This window comes from Nycticebus coucang, chromosome 14, assembly GCF_027406575.1.
Source record: "Nycticebus coucang isolate mNycCou1 chromosome 14, mNycCou1.pri, whole genome shotgun sequence".
NCBI classification, from domain to species: Eukaryota; Metazoa; Chordata; class Mammalia; order Primates; family Lorisidae; genus Nycticebus; species Nycticebus coucang.
The window spans coordinates 56,740,465-56,759,228 of NC_069793.1; the positions used below are offsets into that span (position 1 = coordinate 56,740,465).

At 38.1% G+C, this 18,764-nt stretch overlaps 2 protein-coding genes across 2 annotated transcripts; both read left to right on the top strand.

Annotated features, from left to right (window-relative positions):
* The first annotated feature begins 10,863 nt into the window (after positions 1–10,863).
* Positions 10,864–11,903, top strand: LOC128565746 (olfactory receptor 10A3). Its single transcript, XM_053562456.1, has one exon. It carries the CDS (start codon positions 10,931–10,933, stop codon positions 11,873–11,875), a length of 945 nt encoding a protein of 314 aa, XP_053418431.1. The 5' UTR covers positions 10,864–10,930; the 3' UTR covers positions 11,876–11,903.
* Positions 11,904–17,195: 5,292 nt separating this feature from the next.
* LOC128565905 (olfactory receptor 10A3-like) lies at positions 17,196–18,140 on the top strand. Its single transcript, XM_053562696.1, has one exon. The coding sequence runs from the start codon at positions 17,196–17,198 to the stop codon at positions 18,138–18,140; it is 945 nt and encodes a 314-aa protein (XP_053418671.1).
* The last annotated feature ends 624 nt before the right edge of the window (positions 18,141–18,764 follow it).

Below are 18,764 nucleotides of genomic sequence, written 5' to 3' on the forward strand. Positions count from 1 at the left end.
AAGGGAGTTGTGTCCTTAATTAGCTTCTCATCTTGACTGTTATTGGTGTACACAAAGGCTACTGACTTGTGGACATTGATTTTATATCCTGAAACATTACTGTATTTTTTGATGACTTCTAGGAGTCTTGTGGTTGAGTCTTTGGGGTTCTCTAAGTATAAGATCATGTCGTCAGCAAAGAGGGAGAGTTTGACCTCCTCTGCTCCCATTTGGATTCCCTTTATTTCCTTGTCTTGCCTAATTGTATTGGCTAGAACTTCCAGCACTATGTTGAATAGTAAAGGTGACAGAGGACAACCTTGTCTGGTTCCAGTTCTAAGAGGAAAAGCTTTCAGTTTTACTCCATTCAGTAAAATATTGGCAGTGGGTTTGTCATAGATAGCTTCAATCAGTTTTAGAAATGTGCCACCTATGCCTATACTCTTCAGTGTTCTAATTAGAAAAGGATGCTGGATTTTTTTTTTTTTTTTTTAATTTGGCTGGGGCTGGGTTTGAACCCACCACCTCCGGCATATGGGACCGGCGCCCTACCCGCTGAGCCACAGGCGCCGCCCAGGATGCTGGATTTTATCAAATGCTTTTTCTGCATCTATTGAGAGGATCATGTGATCTTTATTTTTGCCTCTGTTAATATGGTGGATGACGTTTATGGACTTGCGTATGTTAAACCAGCCTTGCATCCCTGGGATGAAGCCTACTTGATCATGATGAATGACTTTTTTGATGATAAGCTGTAATCTATTGGCTAGGATTTTGTTGAAAATTTTTCCATCTATATTCATGAGTGAGATTGGTCTGAAATTCTCGTTTTTGTTTGGGTCTTTTCCTGGTTTTGGTATCAGGGTGATGTTTGCTTCATAGAATGTGTTGGGGAAGATTCCTTCTTCCTCAGTTTTTTGGAATAATTTCTGCAGTACAGGAATAAGCTCTTCCTTGAAGGTTTGATAGAATTCTGGAGTGAAGCCATCTGGACCAGGGCATTTTTTAGTTGGAAGCTTTTTTATTGTTTCTTTGATCTCAGTGCTTGAAATTGGTCTGTTCAGGAGGTCTATTTCTTCCTGGCTAAGTCTAGGGAGAGGGTGTGATTCCAAATATTGATCCATTTCCTTCACATTGTCAAATTTCTGGGCATAGAGTTTCTGGTAGTATTCAGAGATGATCTCTTGTATCTCTGTGGGATCAGTTGTTATTTCCCCTTTATCGTTTCTGATTGAGGTTACTAGAGATTTTACTTTTCTATTTCTAGTTAGTCTGGCCAATGGTTTATCTATTTTATTTATTTTTTCAAAAAACCAACTCCTTGTTTCATTAATTTTCTGAATGATTCTTTTGTTTTCAATTTCATTGATCTCTGATTTGATTTTGGATATTTCTTTTCTTCTACTGAGTTTAGGCTTAGATTGTTCTTCTTTTTCCAATTCCATAAGATCTCTTGTGAGATTGTTGATGTGTTCTCTTTCTGTTTTTTGAATGTAGGCATCTAAAGCGATGAATTTTCCTCTCAAAACTGCTTTTGCAGTATCCCACAGGTTACGGTAGCTTGTGTCTTCATTGTTGTTATGCTCAAGGAAGTTAATGATTTCCTGTTTTATTTCTTCCTTCACCCATCTCTTATTCAACAGAAGATTGTTTAATTTCCATGCCTTTGGGTGGGGTCGAACATTTTTGTTAGAGTTGAGTTCCACCTTTAGTGCCTTATGGTCTGAAAAGATACAAGGTAAAATTTCAATTCTTTTGATTCTGTTGATATTTGTTTTGTGTCCCAGGATATGATCAATTTTGGAGAATGTTCCATGGGGTGATGAGAAGAATGTATATTCTTTGTCTTTGGGGTGGAGTGTTCTATATGCGTCTATCAAGCACAGTTGTTCTAGGGTCTCATTTAAATCTCTTATATCTTTGTTTAATTTCTGTTTAGAGGATCTGTCCAGCTCTGTAAGAGGAGTGTTAAAGTCCCCTGTTATGATGGTTTTATCAGATATCATATTGCTCAGACTGAGTAAGGTCTGCTTCAAGAATCTGGGAGCATTTAAATTGGGTGCATAAATATTTAGAATTGAAATGTCTTCTTGTTGTAGTTTTCCCTTGACCAATATAAAGTGACCATCTTTGTCTTTTTTGACTTTAGTTGCTTTAAATCCCCATGTATCTGAAAATAAGATTGCAACTCCTCTTTTCTTCTGAATTCCATTTGCCTGAAAAATTGTCTTCCAACCCTTGACTCGGAGCTTTAATTTGTCTTTTGAAGCCAGGTGTGTTTCTTGCAGACAGCAAATGGATGGCTTGTGTTTTTTAATCCAGTCAGCCAACCTATGTCTCTTCAGTGGGGAATTCAAGCCATTAACATTTATTGAGATAATTGATAAGTGTGGTAGTATTCTATTCATCTTATTTTGTGAGAGTCCATTGCTTAGTTTTATCTTTTGCATCAGTGTGGAGGTTAGGTTCTGTCCTTTGATTTCTGAGTTCTTACTTTGCTGCTGATCCATTGTGGTGGTCAGTGTGCAGAACAGGTTGAAGTATTTTCTGTAGAGCCGGTCTTGTTGTGGCGAATTTCCTCAATGTTTGTATATCCGTAAATGATTTGATTTCTCCGTCAATTTTTAAGCTTAGCTTAGCAGGGTACAGAATTCTGGGCTGGAAATTGTTCTGTTTAAGTAGATTAAAGGTAGATGACCATTGTCTTCTTGCTTGGAAAGTTTCATTAGAGAAGTCTGCGGTCACTCTGATGGATTTGCCCCTGTAGGTCAACTGGCGCTTACTCCTGGCAGCTTGCAGAATCTTTTCTTTTGTCTTGACTTTGGACAGGTTCATCACAATGTGTCTTGGAGAAGCTCGGTTAGAGTTGAGGCGACCTGGGGTTTGATATCCCTCTGAAAGCAGTGTGTCAGAATCTTTGGTGATGTTTGGGAAATTTTCTTTTATTATATTCTCTAGTATGGCTTCCATTCCTCTGGGGCATTCTTCTTCCCCTTCTGGAATTCCTATAACTCGTATGTTGGAACGCTTCATAAAGTCCCATAATTCTGACAGTGAACGTTCTGCTTTCTCTCTCTTCTTTTCTGCCTCTTTTACTATCTGAGTTATCTCAAGAACTTTGTCTTCTACCTCTGAAATTCTTTCTTCTGTATGGTCTAACCTGTTGCTGATACTTTCCATTGCATCTTTAAGTTCCCTGTTTGACTGTTTCATTTCCTTCAGCTCTGCTATATCCTTTTTATATTCTTCATATCGTTCGTCTCTGATTTGATTCTGTTTTTGGATTTCCTTTTGGTTATTTTCCACTTTATTAGCAATTTCCTTCATTGTTTCCATCATTTCTTTCATTGTTTTCAACATGTGTATTCTAAATTTCCTTTCTGTCATTCCTAACATTTCTGTATAGGTGGTATCCTCTGCAGTAGCTACCTCATGGTCCCTTGGCGGGGTTGTTCTGGACTGGTTCTTCATGTTGCCTGGAGTTTTCTGCTGATTCTTCCTCATGAGTGATTTCTTTTATCTGTTTCCTTGCCCTAATTTTCCTTTCACTTCCTCTTGCTCTTTAAGTTCTTGTGCCTGTGGACTAAGGGTTACAGGACCAGAAGGGTGAGAAGGTTGAGGAGCAAAAAAGGGATGAAAGAAAGGAGGACCGAGTGATAAGAAAAAAAAGAAAGATAGAGAAAGGAGAGGGGGTGGGGATAAGGAATATTGACAAAAAGAGGAGAGGTACAAAAGAGGGAGACAGGGCAATATAGGTGTACAGTAGGGTACTTTGACACAACCTTAAAAACCCCACCTTCTGGGGGTGCCCAGTTGGGTGGTTCCCTTGAGGTTAGCAGCTCTTTGCTAACCTGATCAGACACAGTACCCCACCTCCACCAAGTGGAGAGGAAAGACAAAAATGCTATAAATCAAACCAAAACAAGCAAACAGAAAACTTTACGGGGATACAATTGGGTGAAAAACCAAATGATAGGGGTAGAAACACCAGCAAAAATGAAGTTGTAGTTATTAAAAAAGGCAGCAATGGGAAATTATAATTAAACTAGAAAAATTGAGAAAGAAAAAGGGATCTGTATGGAAAAGATTGAAATTAAAAAACAAAAGAACGTCAACAACGTCAAAATAAACAAACAAACAAAAAAAACCAACCAAACAAAAAAAAAGAAAAAAATACACAACCAAAAACAAAGCAGTTTGTATATGTTATTGAACATTGTCTGGGCAACACGTGGTCTTCTGGGGTATGAGATGTTAGTCACAGTTCTGATACGACTGGAGGCTGCTGATTTCTCAACCCCCAGCAGGTAGACACCCTAAATCTCTCTTCAGCCCACTTAAAAGGCACTTTGAACTTGTAAACTTGCTGAGCAGAAGCTTTCTGTCTGGAATCACTGCTTTCTGGCTGGAATCACTGCTGAAGTGGCTATCCACTTACCCAGTGTGCCAAAACCGGTCTCACTCTGCCCCTGAGGGTTAGGGCTGCAAGGTGGCTCAGACCCCACCCTTAGGCTACTTGGTTGCTGGGTTACCAGCTCCCACCCGTTTCTAGCTCTGCGACCCTGAGGGCGGAGCTTGCCGGGGCAGATCACTGGGAATGGATCCGTGTGACCCACCGCCAAACACTATTAGCTCCGTCTGGCTCAGCGGCTCAGACTGGGGCCCTAGACAACGGCCAAAGTTCTCCGCACTCCCGCTCAGGCCTTCCCCAGGGCAGTTCAACTCAGTGCCAAGTCCAAGGACATCAAAACAGTTCACAGGTAAGGCCTTTCTGGTTTGCAGTCTCGCTGCTACTGAACTTACAGTTGTGGGCGGGTTTAGACGTATTGAACACACGCGACCACTTGCCGGTTTTCCACTGTTTTAGTCCTCCTCTTGGGGTCCAGAAGTCTCTCGCTGACTCCCTGTATCGTCATAGGAGTGATGCTAGGCAGTTCCCACCAGCCGGAGATGCCTGGAGTCCTATCTCCCCAGAGTCACGGTGCCCAGATGCAAGGAAGCTGTTACTTGGCTGCCATCTTGCTCCGCCCTCCCCCAGCTATTTTTTTTATTGCAGTTCGGCCGGGGCCGGGTTTGAACCTGCCACCCTCAGTATATGGGGCCGGCGCCTTACCGACTGAGCCACTGGCGCCGCCCATGACAATGCATTTTATAGTCAGACTCTCAGCATGATCAGTGAAGGGATGGTCAATTCCAAGAAGACTCTTTCATTAGACTTCTTTTAAGGGAGTAGGTATATCTCTTTCCCCCTCACTCCTGGACTTGGAAACAAGCCTCAAAGGTATGCAAGCCCTTAAAGTGATTTATTTATGGACTTCCCTATCCTATTTCCTATCCATGTTTCTGTTTATTCTTCATCCTTTCTTGTTTTCTGTTTTTAATCTTTACTTTTTTTTTTGAGACAGAGTCTCACTCTGTCACCTAGGGTTGAGTGCCATGGCACCTTTGCTCCTCACAGCAACCTCAAACTCTTGGGCTCAAGTGATCCTCATGCCTCAGCTTCCCAAGTAATTGGGACTACAATGCCCATCTAATTTTTCTTTTTTCTTTTCAGTAGAGATGGAGTCTCACTCTTGCTCAGGCTGGTCTTGAACTCCTAAGCTCAAGCAATATACTCACCTCAGACTCCCAGAGTGGTAGGATTACTGGTGTGAGCCACCTCACCTAGCCATATTCTCATCCTTTCTTTTGCCAACATTTTAAATTCTCTAGTCCTTACCTTCCAAATCTATATCCTTCATAAATTTATCTCCTGCAATATTTACTGTTTTTCTCATTCACTCCACCCTAATTCTACTTTGTCTAGTCTGTCCTGCAAAAATGACTCATGCAATTTTATTGGGTCTTAACTTTCATCTTATTTCTTTGTATTTACATAATAATTTAAAGTACACAACGCTTTATGTATAGGGAATTAATGTATGGACTTCTTTCCTCTATGAGCAGTAACTTCACTTCCCTTGGGGAATCTTTTCATTAAACATTTTCATGTATGCATAGTTGGGATTGATGCTGTATCCAGTTATGGAGCTGACACCATGAAAACTGAATATTTGGTAGAATTTTTCATCCTATTCATAGTCATAGTGTCTGGTTGTGGATAGACATGTAATCCTATCCTTGTAAGTAATATGGGAGGGATCCTTGGATTTGTTTTTGTAAAGAAAACTCCTTTTCCTCAGGATAACTGGTACACTTCTCAGACGATGTATCCTGAATTGTTGTTGGAAGCCTTGTTGCTACTAAAAGGGGAAGTATTTCTTGAGAAATACTTGAGAACAGAGCCTACTCAAGGAAAGCACAGATGAGATGTAGATAAAAAAAATAGTCACATCATCTGAGTTTTGGATAAAGCAAAATCTGTAGATTCATGCAACCCTCTACTTTGCTGGGACTGAACCATTGGTCTCATTGATTATTCGAGTTAACTGAATCCTGAGTTCTCTGATTCTTAATGACTACCCTGTGAGGTTAGTAACATTATTCTGATTGCACCAAAAAAGTAACAGCCAGAGAATTTGTATGATTTTCTCAAATTCATATAGCTAGTCCAGATGTTTTGACTTCAAAAAGTTCTGATCATGAAAATTATCTAAAAGACTTTCCCGTACCCAAATTTAGTGTTTCCATATTCTTATTAGAAAATAGAAAACATTTTGATACTGACATCCAGGCTTCCCCCAAAGTAACTTCAATTTGCTTGTTTTAATGCATTTCCTACAATTGTACAAGCTGTCTTTACTGTCCAATTAGGTCCTGTCTTCACTCATATCCACATTCTTTTCTCCCCTTCCCCACTATGCCTGTTGACTAACATTCATTCAGTCTCTGCTTTCTCTTCTCAGTGGGCAAGGTCATGGTGGAATTGACTCTGCTGTGTGAAGAGGTGTTTATTCCCTGTGGCAAGCTGAAGGGGTGGTGCTCCAAGTTGTGCGGTTGAGGTTCCTTTTCCCCATACAGGAAAGTCTGTATAAATTGAGCATAAGTCCCCAGGGAAGATTTATCTCAGGGCACATAATTCAATGCTATACAGTATTATAAAATCAATTCATTGCATCATAAGTTGTATTTACCGGAGTGTTTTTAATCAAAGAGGTCAAATAACTGATTAAATAGCATGAGAATTAGAGATAGTCAATAGATAAGGAACTGAAGATTTGGGTTTGGTACCTGCGTTGGCCATCTATAATTCTTCTCACTGTTTATTGGAGGTATTTATCAAGTAATAACTCAGTACTCAGGTAAGAAAGGCAATGGCTCTGCTTTTCATATTCACTTAAAAGTTTGGGCAATATTTAAGTAGTTTGCTTGCACAAATCATGAGTTCACAGAGGTATGTAGTTGAGGGGAAGAGGTTGAAGGTTGTCAGAAATAAGGGCAATCATGTAGAAAACTAAAACCAGAAGAGAAAGTCATTTGCTCAAAGTCATACAGAAAGTTAATGCTAAATCTAGTAGAACATGTCAGTGAATTAAGCAAATCAGCATGAGTTTGGACAATATGTTAAAGGGAAGAGATGAAGCATTTGAGTTCAGTTTTTTTAAATCTGTCATTAGAGCAGTAATTTCGATTCGTTCCACAACTTTGCTTTATCAGCTCCCTATAGTTTGTATACTTTTAATAAGATATTTTAACTTTTCTTATTTTACACACTTATTTGGTTTTATAAGTTTGGAGCTGAATATCCACTTTTGTCTATTAGAAATGGTATATAAACAATTTTTCCTGACAAGTCCATTCCATTAATTTTAGGAGAATTTTTTTTTGTTGCAGTTTTTGGCCTGGGCTGTGTTTGAACCTGCCACCTCCGGCATATGGGGTTGGTGCCCTACTCCTTTGAGCTACAGGCACCGCCCTTAATTTTAGGAGAATTTTTGACATCCAAAATATGTTATTTCAGTGAATACAGACATTTGGTTTTCATACATCACTATGGACATAGTAAATCAACTTGCCTTTTATGTCCTACTGATCTGAACTGAAGGTATTATGGGGAAGCGGTTTGGGGTCACAAGATGAGGGGGTCTTGGTGCCAGGAATGAAAAGAGTTGAAACAAAGTCTGTGTTGGGGGGACTGAGGAACTCTGGGAGGCACTCCCCCAACCAAGTAAACCTCAGGACCGTATTTATATCATAAAACAAGCAGAAGTAGACAAAAGCTGCTTGCCCGACATTAGTGCTGATTAGGGAGGACATGGGCAAGGACAGATAGAATGTCTCCACCTTTGTTTTTGCAAAACTGCAGACTTTCAGTACAACCTCTGCCTCTAGCATCAAGACCTTTGGAATCTGCAGGGGTCCTCAAACTACGGCCCGCGGGCCACATGAGGCAGTGTGATTATATTTGTTCCCATTTTGTTTTTTTACTTCAAAATAAGATATGTGCAGTGTGCATAGGAATTTGTTCATAGTTTTTTTTTAAACTATAGTCTGGCCCTCCAACGGTCTGAGGGACAGTGAACTGGCCCCCTGTTTAAAAATTTTGAGGACCCTTGATTGAGAATCTTTACTCTAATTATTATTGCCACACCTCACATACATTCTCCCTTGGAGGTCAGTTTTCTGCTCTGTGGCATACACACAACTCACATGCCATTCTTGTGATTCTCCAGATCTCTCAAGCAGCAAGTGAGTTTTATGGTAAGGATCAGGGCTCAGTTTCCCCTATATTACATGTCTTCAGCTTTCTGTGGCCTTTTGTCCCCCTGCTTCCTCATGTCCCACGATGAAATTCTGCTGGGTTTCAAGGGCCAGTAGGCCTCCAATCTAGTAGTAAAGCATTGAAATACTTTGGACTTCAGCATTCAGCCTTCCTCCTTTTGCTTTTGTCCTTCTGCCTAATAGCCCTCTCACCCATGAGGTCCTGTGATTATGATTTTTTTACCCTCACTGTCCATTCAGAAATAATATTTTCCTCATTTAAATTTCTAAAGCAGTTGTTACCACTAAGGTTCCCCTTAAATGACAGCCTGAGAGGCAAGTGTTTTATTCTACTCATAAGGGGGAGATCCTGAAGGTTCTGGAAGAGAGAACATTATTTTGACAGAGGTTTGAGGTGCAGATTGGAGGAGAAGTTATAAAACATGGAGAAACCAGTTATGTTTCCATTTACTGATGGGGCAGATGAAGGAGAGGAAAAGGGTCAATGGGCTGGGGCATTGTCAGTGGAGGTGGACTTGCTGAGGCCAGAGGGATTCCAGATTTTAAAGTCCTGTGGGCCTTGACAGTGAGTAGATTGCCGGGGATAGGGAGGATTGATCTGGGTGATAGTGGGGAGAACTGAGGTGCTTTACCCAAAGAAGGGCTTTGAAGAGCATTTAGTATGTGAAGAAAAATGGTCAGCTCCATGTAGGACTGGCAGTCTCCAAGTGACTAGGGCAGCATCTGTGCCTCCTAAGTATCTGCCCACCACCAATCCAACCTCCCCTTAGCTTGGCCCCCATGTGGATAGAGCCTTGTAGCCTGCAGTTTTCTATCAGCAAATTAGAGAAACATCCTTGTCAGAGGCAGAAGGGATATCTAGAATTAGAATTATTTTCTTGCTTCCAGCCATTCAGGTGGAGAACATGAGTGCAGTAAGTGGCAGAGATTTGTCTTAGAGTTAGTGGCAGAACCAGGAGTAGAGCCCCATTCTGGACTAGTTTCCAATCCAGTGGTATTTCCAGCCCCAGAAAGGGCCCCAAATACCTACAAAAGCCAGGGATGTGGTAGGTGCACAATCAGCATTTGCTGAGTGGCTAATCTATTAAAGAACTTCTTTGTGTGTGTGTGTGTAGACATGGTTTAAACCACAGCATCAAAAGGACTCTAAATGGCCTTTGTTTTACAGCTCTGAAAGCCACTTAATGTTCACAAGGATGGGCCATGCAGAACCAACATCTAAAGTTTCCCATTACAGCAAATTTCAATATAATTAGGTCTAGCCTGACCAGCAATCGATTTGCTTGAAAACAACTTACTTATTCATCTAAAATAAGTCCATTTGAAATTCAACTCTTTTTGAGTGTTTCTGTAATCATTTAGATGTATTATTTTTATTTTTCATTTTTAACAAGTAGTATAATGCATTTTCAACTTGAAACTTCTAATAAATATTTATTAAAATGTGCTTTATTGAATTATTAGTTTTAAAATTTCCTGCATATTTTTGGTATTTGTTTAATTTAAAAATTTTTATTTTAAAGTTAATTTATAAGTATATAATTGAAATAAACACAGAAATGGATTCATTAGTGTAATGTACATCGGATTCCAAATTATATAATATTTGTGTATGTTTTAAGAATAGGTTTAATTTTCAACCTACATAGCAAAAACATTTCCAGACAACACCTACTGTTATTTTGTACTTTTTAAAACAAGATTTCTTTCTTTTTTTCTTAATTGTTGGGGATTCATTGAGGGTACACAGAACCAGGTTACATTGATTGCTTTTGTTAGATAAGGAACCTCTTATATTGGTGTCCCACCCCCAGAAGTTATACCACACCCCTTGACCTCCCATCCACTCCCTCCTTCCCTTTCTCGGCTCTCTCCATCCCCCAACCCCTACTGTGTACTAAGACCTTAATTGTCCTCATATTAGAATTGAGTACATAGGATTCTTAGAACAAGATTTCTGAAACAAAATTCTTCAGTTCTTTATTTGCATTTTTAAGATTCACTATTACAACTTATCACCATTCTTCAAAATTGCCAACCTGTTTGTTTCTTTGATATATATCAATACATACAGGTATCAAGAGTAAAAATTTAGATTACCTTTTAGTAAATATTTAGTAAATATTTAAATGACTTTTTAGAAAGAAATTGCCAACTGAAGTTCCATTAAAATAAGCTTGCCATTAAATTGTCTGTCAAGAATTTCCAGACTTGAACTCAAAGTATTGAATTGTGATTTCATACTTTACATCCTTTGTCCATAAAAACAATATAAAACTGCACTATTAAAATGAAAAGGCAAAATCAGAGCTCTGTGGTTGAATTCATCCTCCTGGGCTTTTCCAACTTCCCTGAACTCCAAGTGCAGCTCTTTGGAATTTTCTTGGTTATTTACCTGGTGATCCTGATGGGAAATGCCATCATTATAGTCATCATCTCCCTGGAGAAGAGCCTCCACGTTCCCATGTACCTGTTCCTCCTGAACTTATCTGTGGTGGAAGTGAGTTTCAGTGCAGTTATCATGCCTGAAATGCTGGTGGTCTTCTCTACTGAGAAAACAGTGATGTCTTTTGCGAACTGTTTTGCACAGATGTATTTCATTCTTCTTTTTGGTGGGACGGAATGTTTTCTCCTGGGGGCGATGGCTTATGACCGATTTGCTGCAATTTGCCATCCTCTGAAGTACCCAGTGATTATGAACAGAAGAGTTTTCATGACATTAGTAATATTCTCATGGGTCTCAGGGATCATGGTGGCTACTGTGCAGACCACATGGGTATTTAGTTTTCCTTTCTGTGGCTCCAATGAAATTAATCATCTCTTTTGTGAGACTCCCCCAGTTCTAGACCTTGCATGTGCAGACACCTTCTTGTTTGAAATATATGCCTTCACAGGCACTATTTTGATTGTAATGATCCCTTTCTTGTTGATACTCTTGTCTTACATTAGAGTTCTTTTGACCATCTTGAAGATGTCATCAACCACTGGGAGGCAAAAGGCCTTTTCCACCTGTGCCTCTCATCTCACATCTGTGACCCTCTTCTATGGCACGGCCAACATGACTTATTTGCAGCCCAAATCTGGCTACTCACCAGAAACCAAGAAATTGATGTCATTAGCTTATACTTTGCTTACTCCTCTGTTGAATCCACTTATCTACAGTTTACGAAATAGTGAGATGAAAAGAGCATTGATGAAATTATGGAGAAAGAAAGTGTTTTTACATACAGTCTGATTGTGTTGAGAAGCTATGGGCTATTTGATCATTGATCAACTGAATTCTATTTACAATTAATAAATGGTGCAAACATCTTGCATTATTTGGTATGATAATTTTTTTGAGAGTTTTATATTTGAAAACATATCAGGGCATACTTATATTTATTTTTAAAAAATAAGTTTTTACAACGTGTCATATAACAGTTTTATCTATTCATCTATTTCTTTGTTATGAACATCTAGGTTGTTACTGGATTATTTTCATTAAGATGATGCTTCAATAAACACCATGTTCCATATGTTCATGTGTATTGATGTCTTTATACCTGTGTGATAGATTCATTAAAGTAGGACTGATGGGATAAAGAGTATGTACCTATACATTTTAGTAGCTATTGAAGAATTACTCTTGAAAGTGATCATAGCTGCTTCAGTCTGAGCTGAAGACCACTGTGCTTCATTGATAGAGTAGAGCATCAGGAACCAACAAGTGGAGTGATAACATTTTTATTTCTGGAGTGAAAATCTGTTCCATGATCATGTTTACATGGATGGAGCTGGAACATATTCTTCCTAGCAAAGTATCTCAGGAATGGAAGAAAAAGTATCCAGTGTACTCAGCCCTACTATGAAGCTAAATTATAGCTTTCACATGAAGACTATAACCCAACTATAGCACAAGACTATGAGGAAAGGGCCAAGGAAGGGGAAGGGAGGGGGGAGGTTTTGGTGGAGGGAGGGTAATGGGTGGGGCCACATCTATGGTGCATCTTAGAATGGGTACAGGCGATTGTACTAATGTACACAGCTATGATTTAACAATAAAAAAAAGAATAAAAAAGAAAAAGAAAATATGTTCCATGAATGAGCAAAAAAAAAAAAAAAAAGCATCTATTCTGGGGGCCCCAAAACTGGCTCTACTTTGTGAACTCACACAAATTATAATCCATAAGTATTTTACAAATGACCAGAGAACTACATGGGAAGCTTCCTACATTCTCACTTGCTAATATTAATTATTATTATTTTTTACTTATAGACCACTGTTTTAGAAAGTTTTGTTAAATTTCTACTGGTAGGCTAAATCCCCTCCCATACTTTGTTTATAAACAATAAATAATTCATTTCTTCTTTTGTTTTACTGTACAAAACCAATAAAATTAATTAATGGTGCCTATTTTCTATGGTCTTTGTGTTACATCGCTGTGTGGTCTTTCCCAGAATGAATAAAAGGAAAATGCAATCTCCACCTTACCACATAAAAGCCTGAATTTCAGTGTTTAGTTTTAGAAAACTTCTTTTTATTTATTACAAAAGTAATTCATATATTTAACTTCAAGTAAATGTGTAAAATAAAAACATATAAGTCTTTCAAAAATACCTCCACTCTCATGTCCAACCCCATCATTCCTAGAGTAAACCTGAAATATTTGATGTCCATTTATTCTTATTTTTCTCTTCATGCAAAAACACTGGCATATGTACATACAATTTATTTCATATAATGAAGAGTTTACATTTGTTTTTTAAATTTGTTTTTAGCTTGTTTCTAAAACTTTAGTTTTCCTTTTCTATTTTTGATTTTATTTTTAGCAGTTTTATTGTAAAGAATTTGGTGTGTATATGACAGCCAAGATTTTGGAATTTATTGAGATTTTCTTTCTGACAAAACACATCAGCAAATTTTGTAAATAAATTTGTAAAATCCAAAGATATTTTGAGATAAAATGTGTGGTTAATGAGATAAAAAATTGTTATCAAAATTTTATTATTTAAATTTTTCCACTGGTATTACTTGGTTGTCAATTTGGTCTCTCAAACTTTGAAGAAAGTGTATTAAAATCTCCACTTTTTGATTATTATTACATCAGTGATATAGTGGCTTTGAATTAGAGATTATGTTAATTATTCCTCTTCTTTAGCATATGTATGAAATGTTTCTTCATAGACTTTTTATTGACATGTGATATACATGTAGGAACATGTACAAGTCATGACCTACATCTTGATGTCTTCTCACAAATTGTACATCACCTGTGATGCAATTGCTGACATCAACATGAGGAACATGTCAGTATAAAAGAAGTCCCATAGGATGTTATGAGGTAGGACTCATAACAAATCCCTATTTAGGCAGTTTTCCCCCTCTGTGGGGTATGTGACTGGCTCATTCACGGACGTATGATCCCACCATGATGAATGATATGGGAGGGGTCCTTGGACTGGATTCTGTGAATGAGACCTCCTTTCTTCAGGATCACTGGTACATTTCCCATTGCACACAGATTAGGGAGAAAGTGTCCGTAAGTGTTCTTGGAAGCCTTGTTGTTTATTATATTATATTACTATATTATATATTATATTATTGCGAGAGAAGAGCTTTCTTAACATCAGGACCTGGTCCAGGAAAACAGAGATGAGAAGAGGAAAAGAAGAACCTTAGTCTGAGCACATTATCTGAACCTGGCCACTGACAAGCCTGCAATTCATTCACTTCTGCACTCCTCTGGGACAGAGCCTGTGGTCTCCTTCATTGCTCAAGCCAGTTTAGGCTGAGCCCCCAGTCTCTTGATTATCATTTATACCCTTTGAGATTAATATCATTACCTTTATTTACAGAGAAATTCCTGGAGCCAGAAATTTCAGTGATGTGCTCAAAGTCATACAAACACATCCAAATTTTTGATTTTAAATTTAAATTTCTTTTCTCCTTTCCCTCCATTGCACAAACTGTACCTTCTGTCCAATCAAATCCTAGGTCATCTATCTTTGCTCATACCCTCCCCACTCTTCCCTTCTCTCCCTATTGACAACATTCGTTCAGCCTGTGTCTTCACCTCCTATGGGAGATGTCATGGTGGAATTGAGTCTCTTGTGTGAATGGGAGTTCATTCCCCACAGACCTTGAATGGAGTGGGGCTTCAAGTGTGTGCTATTGAGCTTTCTCATCTGAGGGACCAAATTGAACCCTCTTTAGTTATGCAAAAAATACAGGAAGGTTTGTATGAAGTGATTCCATATTCTCCAGGGCATATGATTGTATGTGATATAATGTTATAGAAACAGTGCACTGAATCACTCAGCTCTATTAATGAATAGGTGGCTTTTGACTAGAGGTGAAACTTCTGATAAAGTAGCATGAAAATTAAAAAGACTGTATAAATAGGTAAGAAGTGCAGGTTCTGCTTGTGTGTATGTTGTTTTCCTATTTATAGTTCTCCACAGATAGTTGGAAATGCTGTTGAAGTGATGTCTCAGTGCTTAGGAATTGCTAAGAATGGCGGAAAGATTTTAATCAGTGGACATCGTGGTTTGATGTTAGTCAAATTCTCTTCATACAAAAGTTCAGGTGATAGAGGTATCAGTATTTTGACAACACTAACAAAAAATCCTAAATATCATGCATCAGTGAGTTGTCCAAGACATATTTGGGGTCTTCCAAGTTGTAGAGGAAAGATGAAGCATCCACGGTCAGTTGCTCATTATGACTTATGACAGTTTTATTTCATCACGTGCTCTCAACCAGTTCTGCAAAAGTTTTCTGCTTTTTTATATAGTACTGTAAATTTTCTGTTTTTCAAAATCTATCCACTTTTATGTATTTGGGACTAAATATACATCATTCTTTTTTCCCCCATTAGAAATGGCTTTGAAACAATTGATCTTGCAGAGCCTGCTTTACTAATTTTAGATTTCTTTGCTATCCAAAACATAATTATTGTGGTTAATATTGGCATCTGATTTTAGTACATGCCCATGGTTAAATTCAGGAGTACATGAACTTGTCTTTTACTATCTGCTACTGTCCTACAGATCTGCACTAAGACAACATTGTATATCTTCAGCTTGCTGTGTCTCTCTGTCCTCCTGGCTTCCTCATCTCCCACAGTGAAACATCCCACAAAGGCCAGTATGCTTTCATTCCAGTTCTATGTTGTCATCAAGAACCTTTCGAGTCAGGCAAGTGGGCCATCATCCTCATGCCTTCCTCTTCCCACCCAAGACATTCTGTGATTGTGGCTTTCCCATCTCCTCTCTTTCAGAATTTATCCTCCCATTTAAATTTCTAAAGCACATTTTGCGGCTTCTCAGTCCCAATTATGTTGTGCACTTAATTTACTTTTCTTTTAATTACTCTTTTATAGGTAGAATCTTGATTTTCTACCAGTTTTATTCATTTATTTAACTAATATTGATTTACATCTCTTAAGAGGCCTGAGATACTTGTAGCCATTGAGTATATAACAAAGAAGAAAATGAAATCTTTCCCCACCTGAGGTTTATATTTTAGTGAAATATTTAGAATTTTGTATATGTAAATATATATGTATACATTTAAGTAAAAACATATATTTAATTTCAGTGGTGATAATAGATAAAAGTATAGTAAGGCATAAAAAGTGGGACATACAGAGTACTGTTTATGGGGTCAGAATCTTTTTTATGCAGTGGCTAGTGCCCTGTTGAGGGCTGGGCAGAAATGTTTGCCTGAGCATACACAGGCTAGATAATTGTAGCTAGTCAATTAGTGATTATTGAGTAATTAATGAGAAAGAAAGTAAGGACAAAGACAGGAGAGAAATGAAGGGAGAGACAAAGTGTAAACTTTTAACTTATGGGGGTCACAGTGACCAAAAAATATTCTTTTCTCTATTTCATCATGGTCACTAGGATGAGGCATGGGGAAGTGACCCTAAAATTTTTTTGACTGGGCCAATCATAGTGTGATTTTCAATTTCCAGGGAAGGCTGAAATCAGCACATATGCCACAGATTGAGTAGGGTAGGTTCATCTAAACCACTTTCCCCTTAGGTGTTTCTACAGTGTCATCACATTTATTCATGGACAGGCATTGAATCTTAGGAATATTTGCTGAGACTTTGAATTTTTTAGTTATTATTAAAGTTATTGAGTTATCTTTTTCAATCTACTTTTACACACTTTTTTATGGTGTTAAACTTTATACTTATATAAAATTGAGAAAAATGGATGTGATGTATAACAGTGGTATGGGAATGGAACCTATGTTATTTTATTTGCTTTAAGACTGTGTTTTATTTTCAAATTACATAGTGTACAAGTTAGTAGAACTTTGATATTATTTAGTAATTATCAAGCAACATTTCTTAGCCAGAATGCTTCACTTAAACCTTTATATGAAAAAGATTCATTATTCCAAGAAATTGGCCATTTTCCAAAATTACCAAAATGAATTTCTGATTGGCTGAGCTCTGCTTCTGACCTCTGCCAAGAATTTCTAGAAATGGGACTATGACTCTGTTATAGACTTTGCATACTATGTTCATAAAATGAATGTAAGGCTCCACTAACTGAAAATGAAAAGGCAAAATCAAAGCTCTGTGGTTGAATTCACTCTCCTGGGCTTTTCTACTTTTCCTGAACTCCAAGAGCCACTCTTTGGGGTTTTCTTGATAATTTACCTGGTGACCCTGATGGGAAATGCCATCATTATAGTCATTATCTCCCTGGAGAAGAGCCTCCATGTTCCCATGTACCTGTTCCTCCTGAACTTATCTGTGGTGGAAGTGAGTTTCAGTGCGGTTATCATGCCTGAAATGCTGGTGGTCCTCTCTACTGAGAAAACTGTGATGTCTTTTGCGAGCTGTTTTGCACAGATGTATTTCATTCTTCTTTTTGGTGGGACAGAATGTTTTCTCCTGGGGGCAATGGCTTATGACCGATTTGCTGCAATTTGCCATCCTCTGAAGTACCCAGTGATTATGAACAGAAGAGTTTTCATGACATTAGTAATATTCTCATGGGTCTCAGGGATGATGGTGGCTACTGTGCAGACCACATGGGTATTTAGTTTTCCTTTCTGTGGCTCCAATGAAATTAATCATCTCTCCTGTGAAACGCCAGCAGTGCTAGATCTTACATGTGCAGACACATTTTTATTTGAAATATATGCCTTCACAGGCACCATTTTGATTGTTGTGATTCCTTTCTTGTTGATACTCTTGTCTTACATTAGAATACTTTTTGCCATCCTGAAGATGCCATCAACTACTGGGAGGCAAAAGGCCTTTTCCACCTGTGCCTCTCATCTCACATCTGTGACCCTCTTCTATGGCACAGCCAACATGACTTATTTGCAGCCCAAATCTGGCTACTCACCAGAAACCAAGAAACTGATGTCATTGGCCTACTCACTGCTTACACCTCTGCTGAATCCACTTATCTACAGTTTGCGAAATAGTGAGATGAAAAGAGCATTGATGAAATTATGGCAAAGAAAAGTATTTTTACTTATAGTCTGACTATCATTGAGAAGATATGATATTTGGCTACTATCCTATTGTACTTCAATTAAATTTAATAGATGGGAAAAGCATTTTATTTATGATGTGAATATGTTTATGTTGTCAAGTTCTCCAAGCCTGAGAGTACATCAAGGGATTCATCCCTTCCAATAACATACTGCTGTCACTTGTTTCCAGGAGATGTGTAAGTTTTCACAACATATCACACAACAGCATGTTCATCCTCTTCTCTGTTATGAACTTCCACATCATGATTGAATTACTGTCATTAAGTAATTAATGCTTCAATTTACCCTTTGTTCTAAGTGTTCATGTGTACTGATGTCTTTATATCTGTGTGATAGATTTTTCAAAGTGGAACTGATGAGTCAAAGAGTATGTGTGCTTATAAATCTTAACAGCTATTGCAGATTACTTTTCACAACGATTGTACCTTTTTGAAACTGATGTGAATGCCCCTGTGTTCTCATAACAAGGTAAATCTTTAAGAGACCAACAAATAAAGTGATGAAGTTTTTATTGCTCAAGTGAAAAATTGTTCCACAAATAATTTTAAAATATGTGTCTATTTTGGGGACTCACACTGGTTCTACTTCATGGACTCACACAGATTATAGTTCA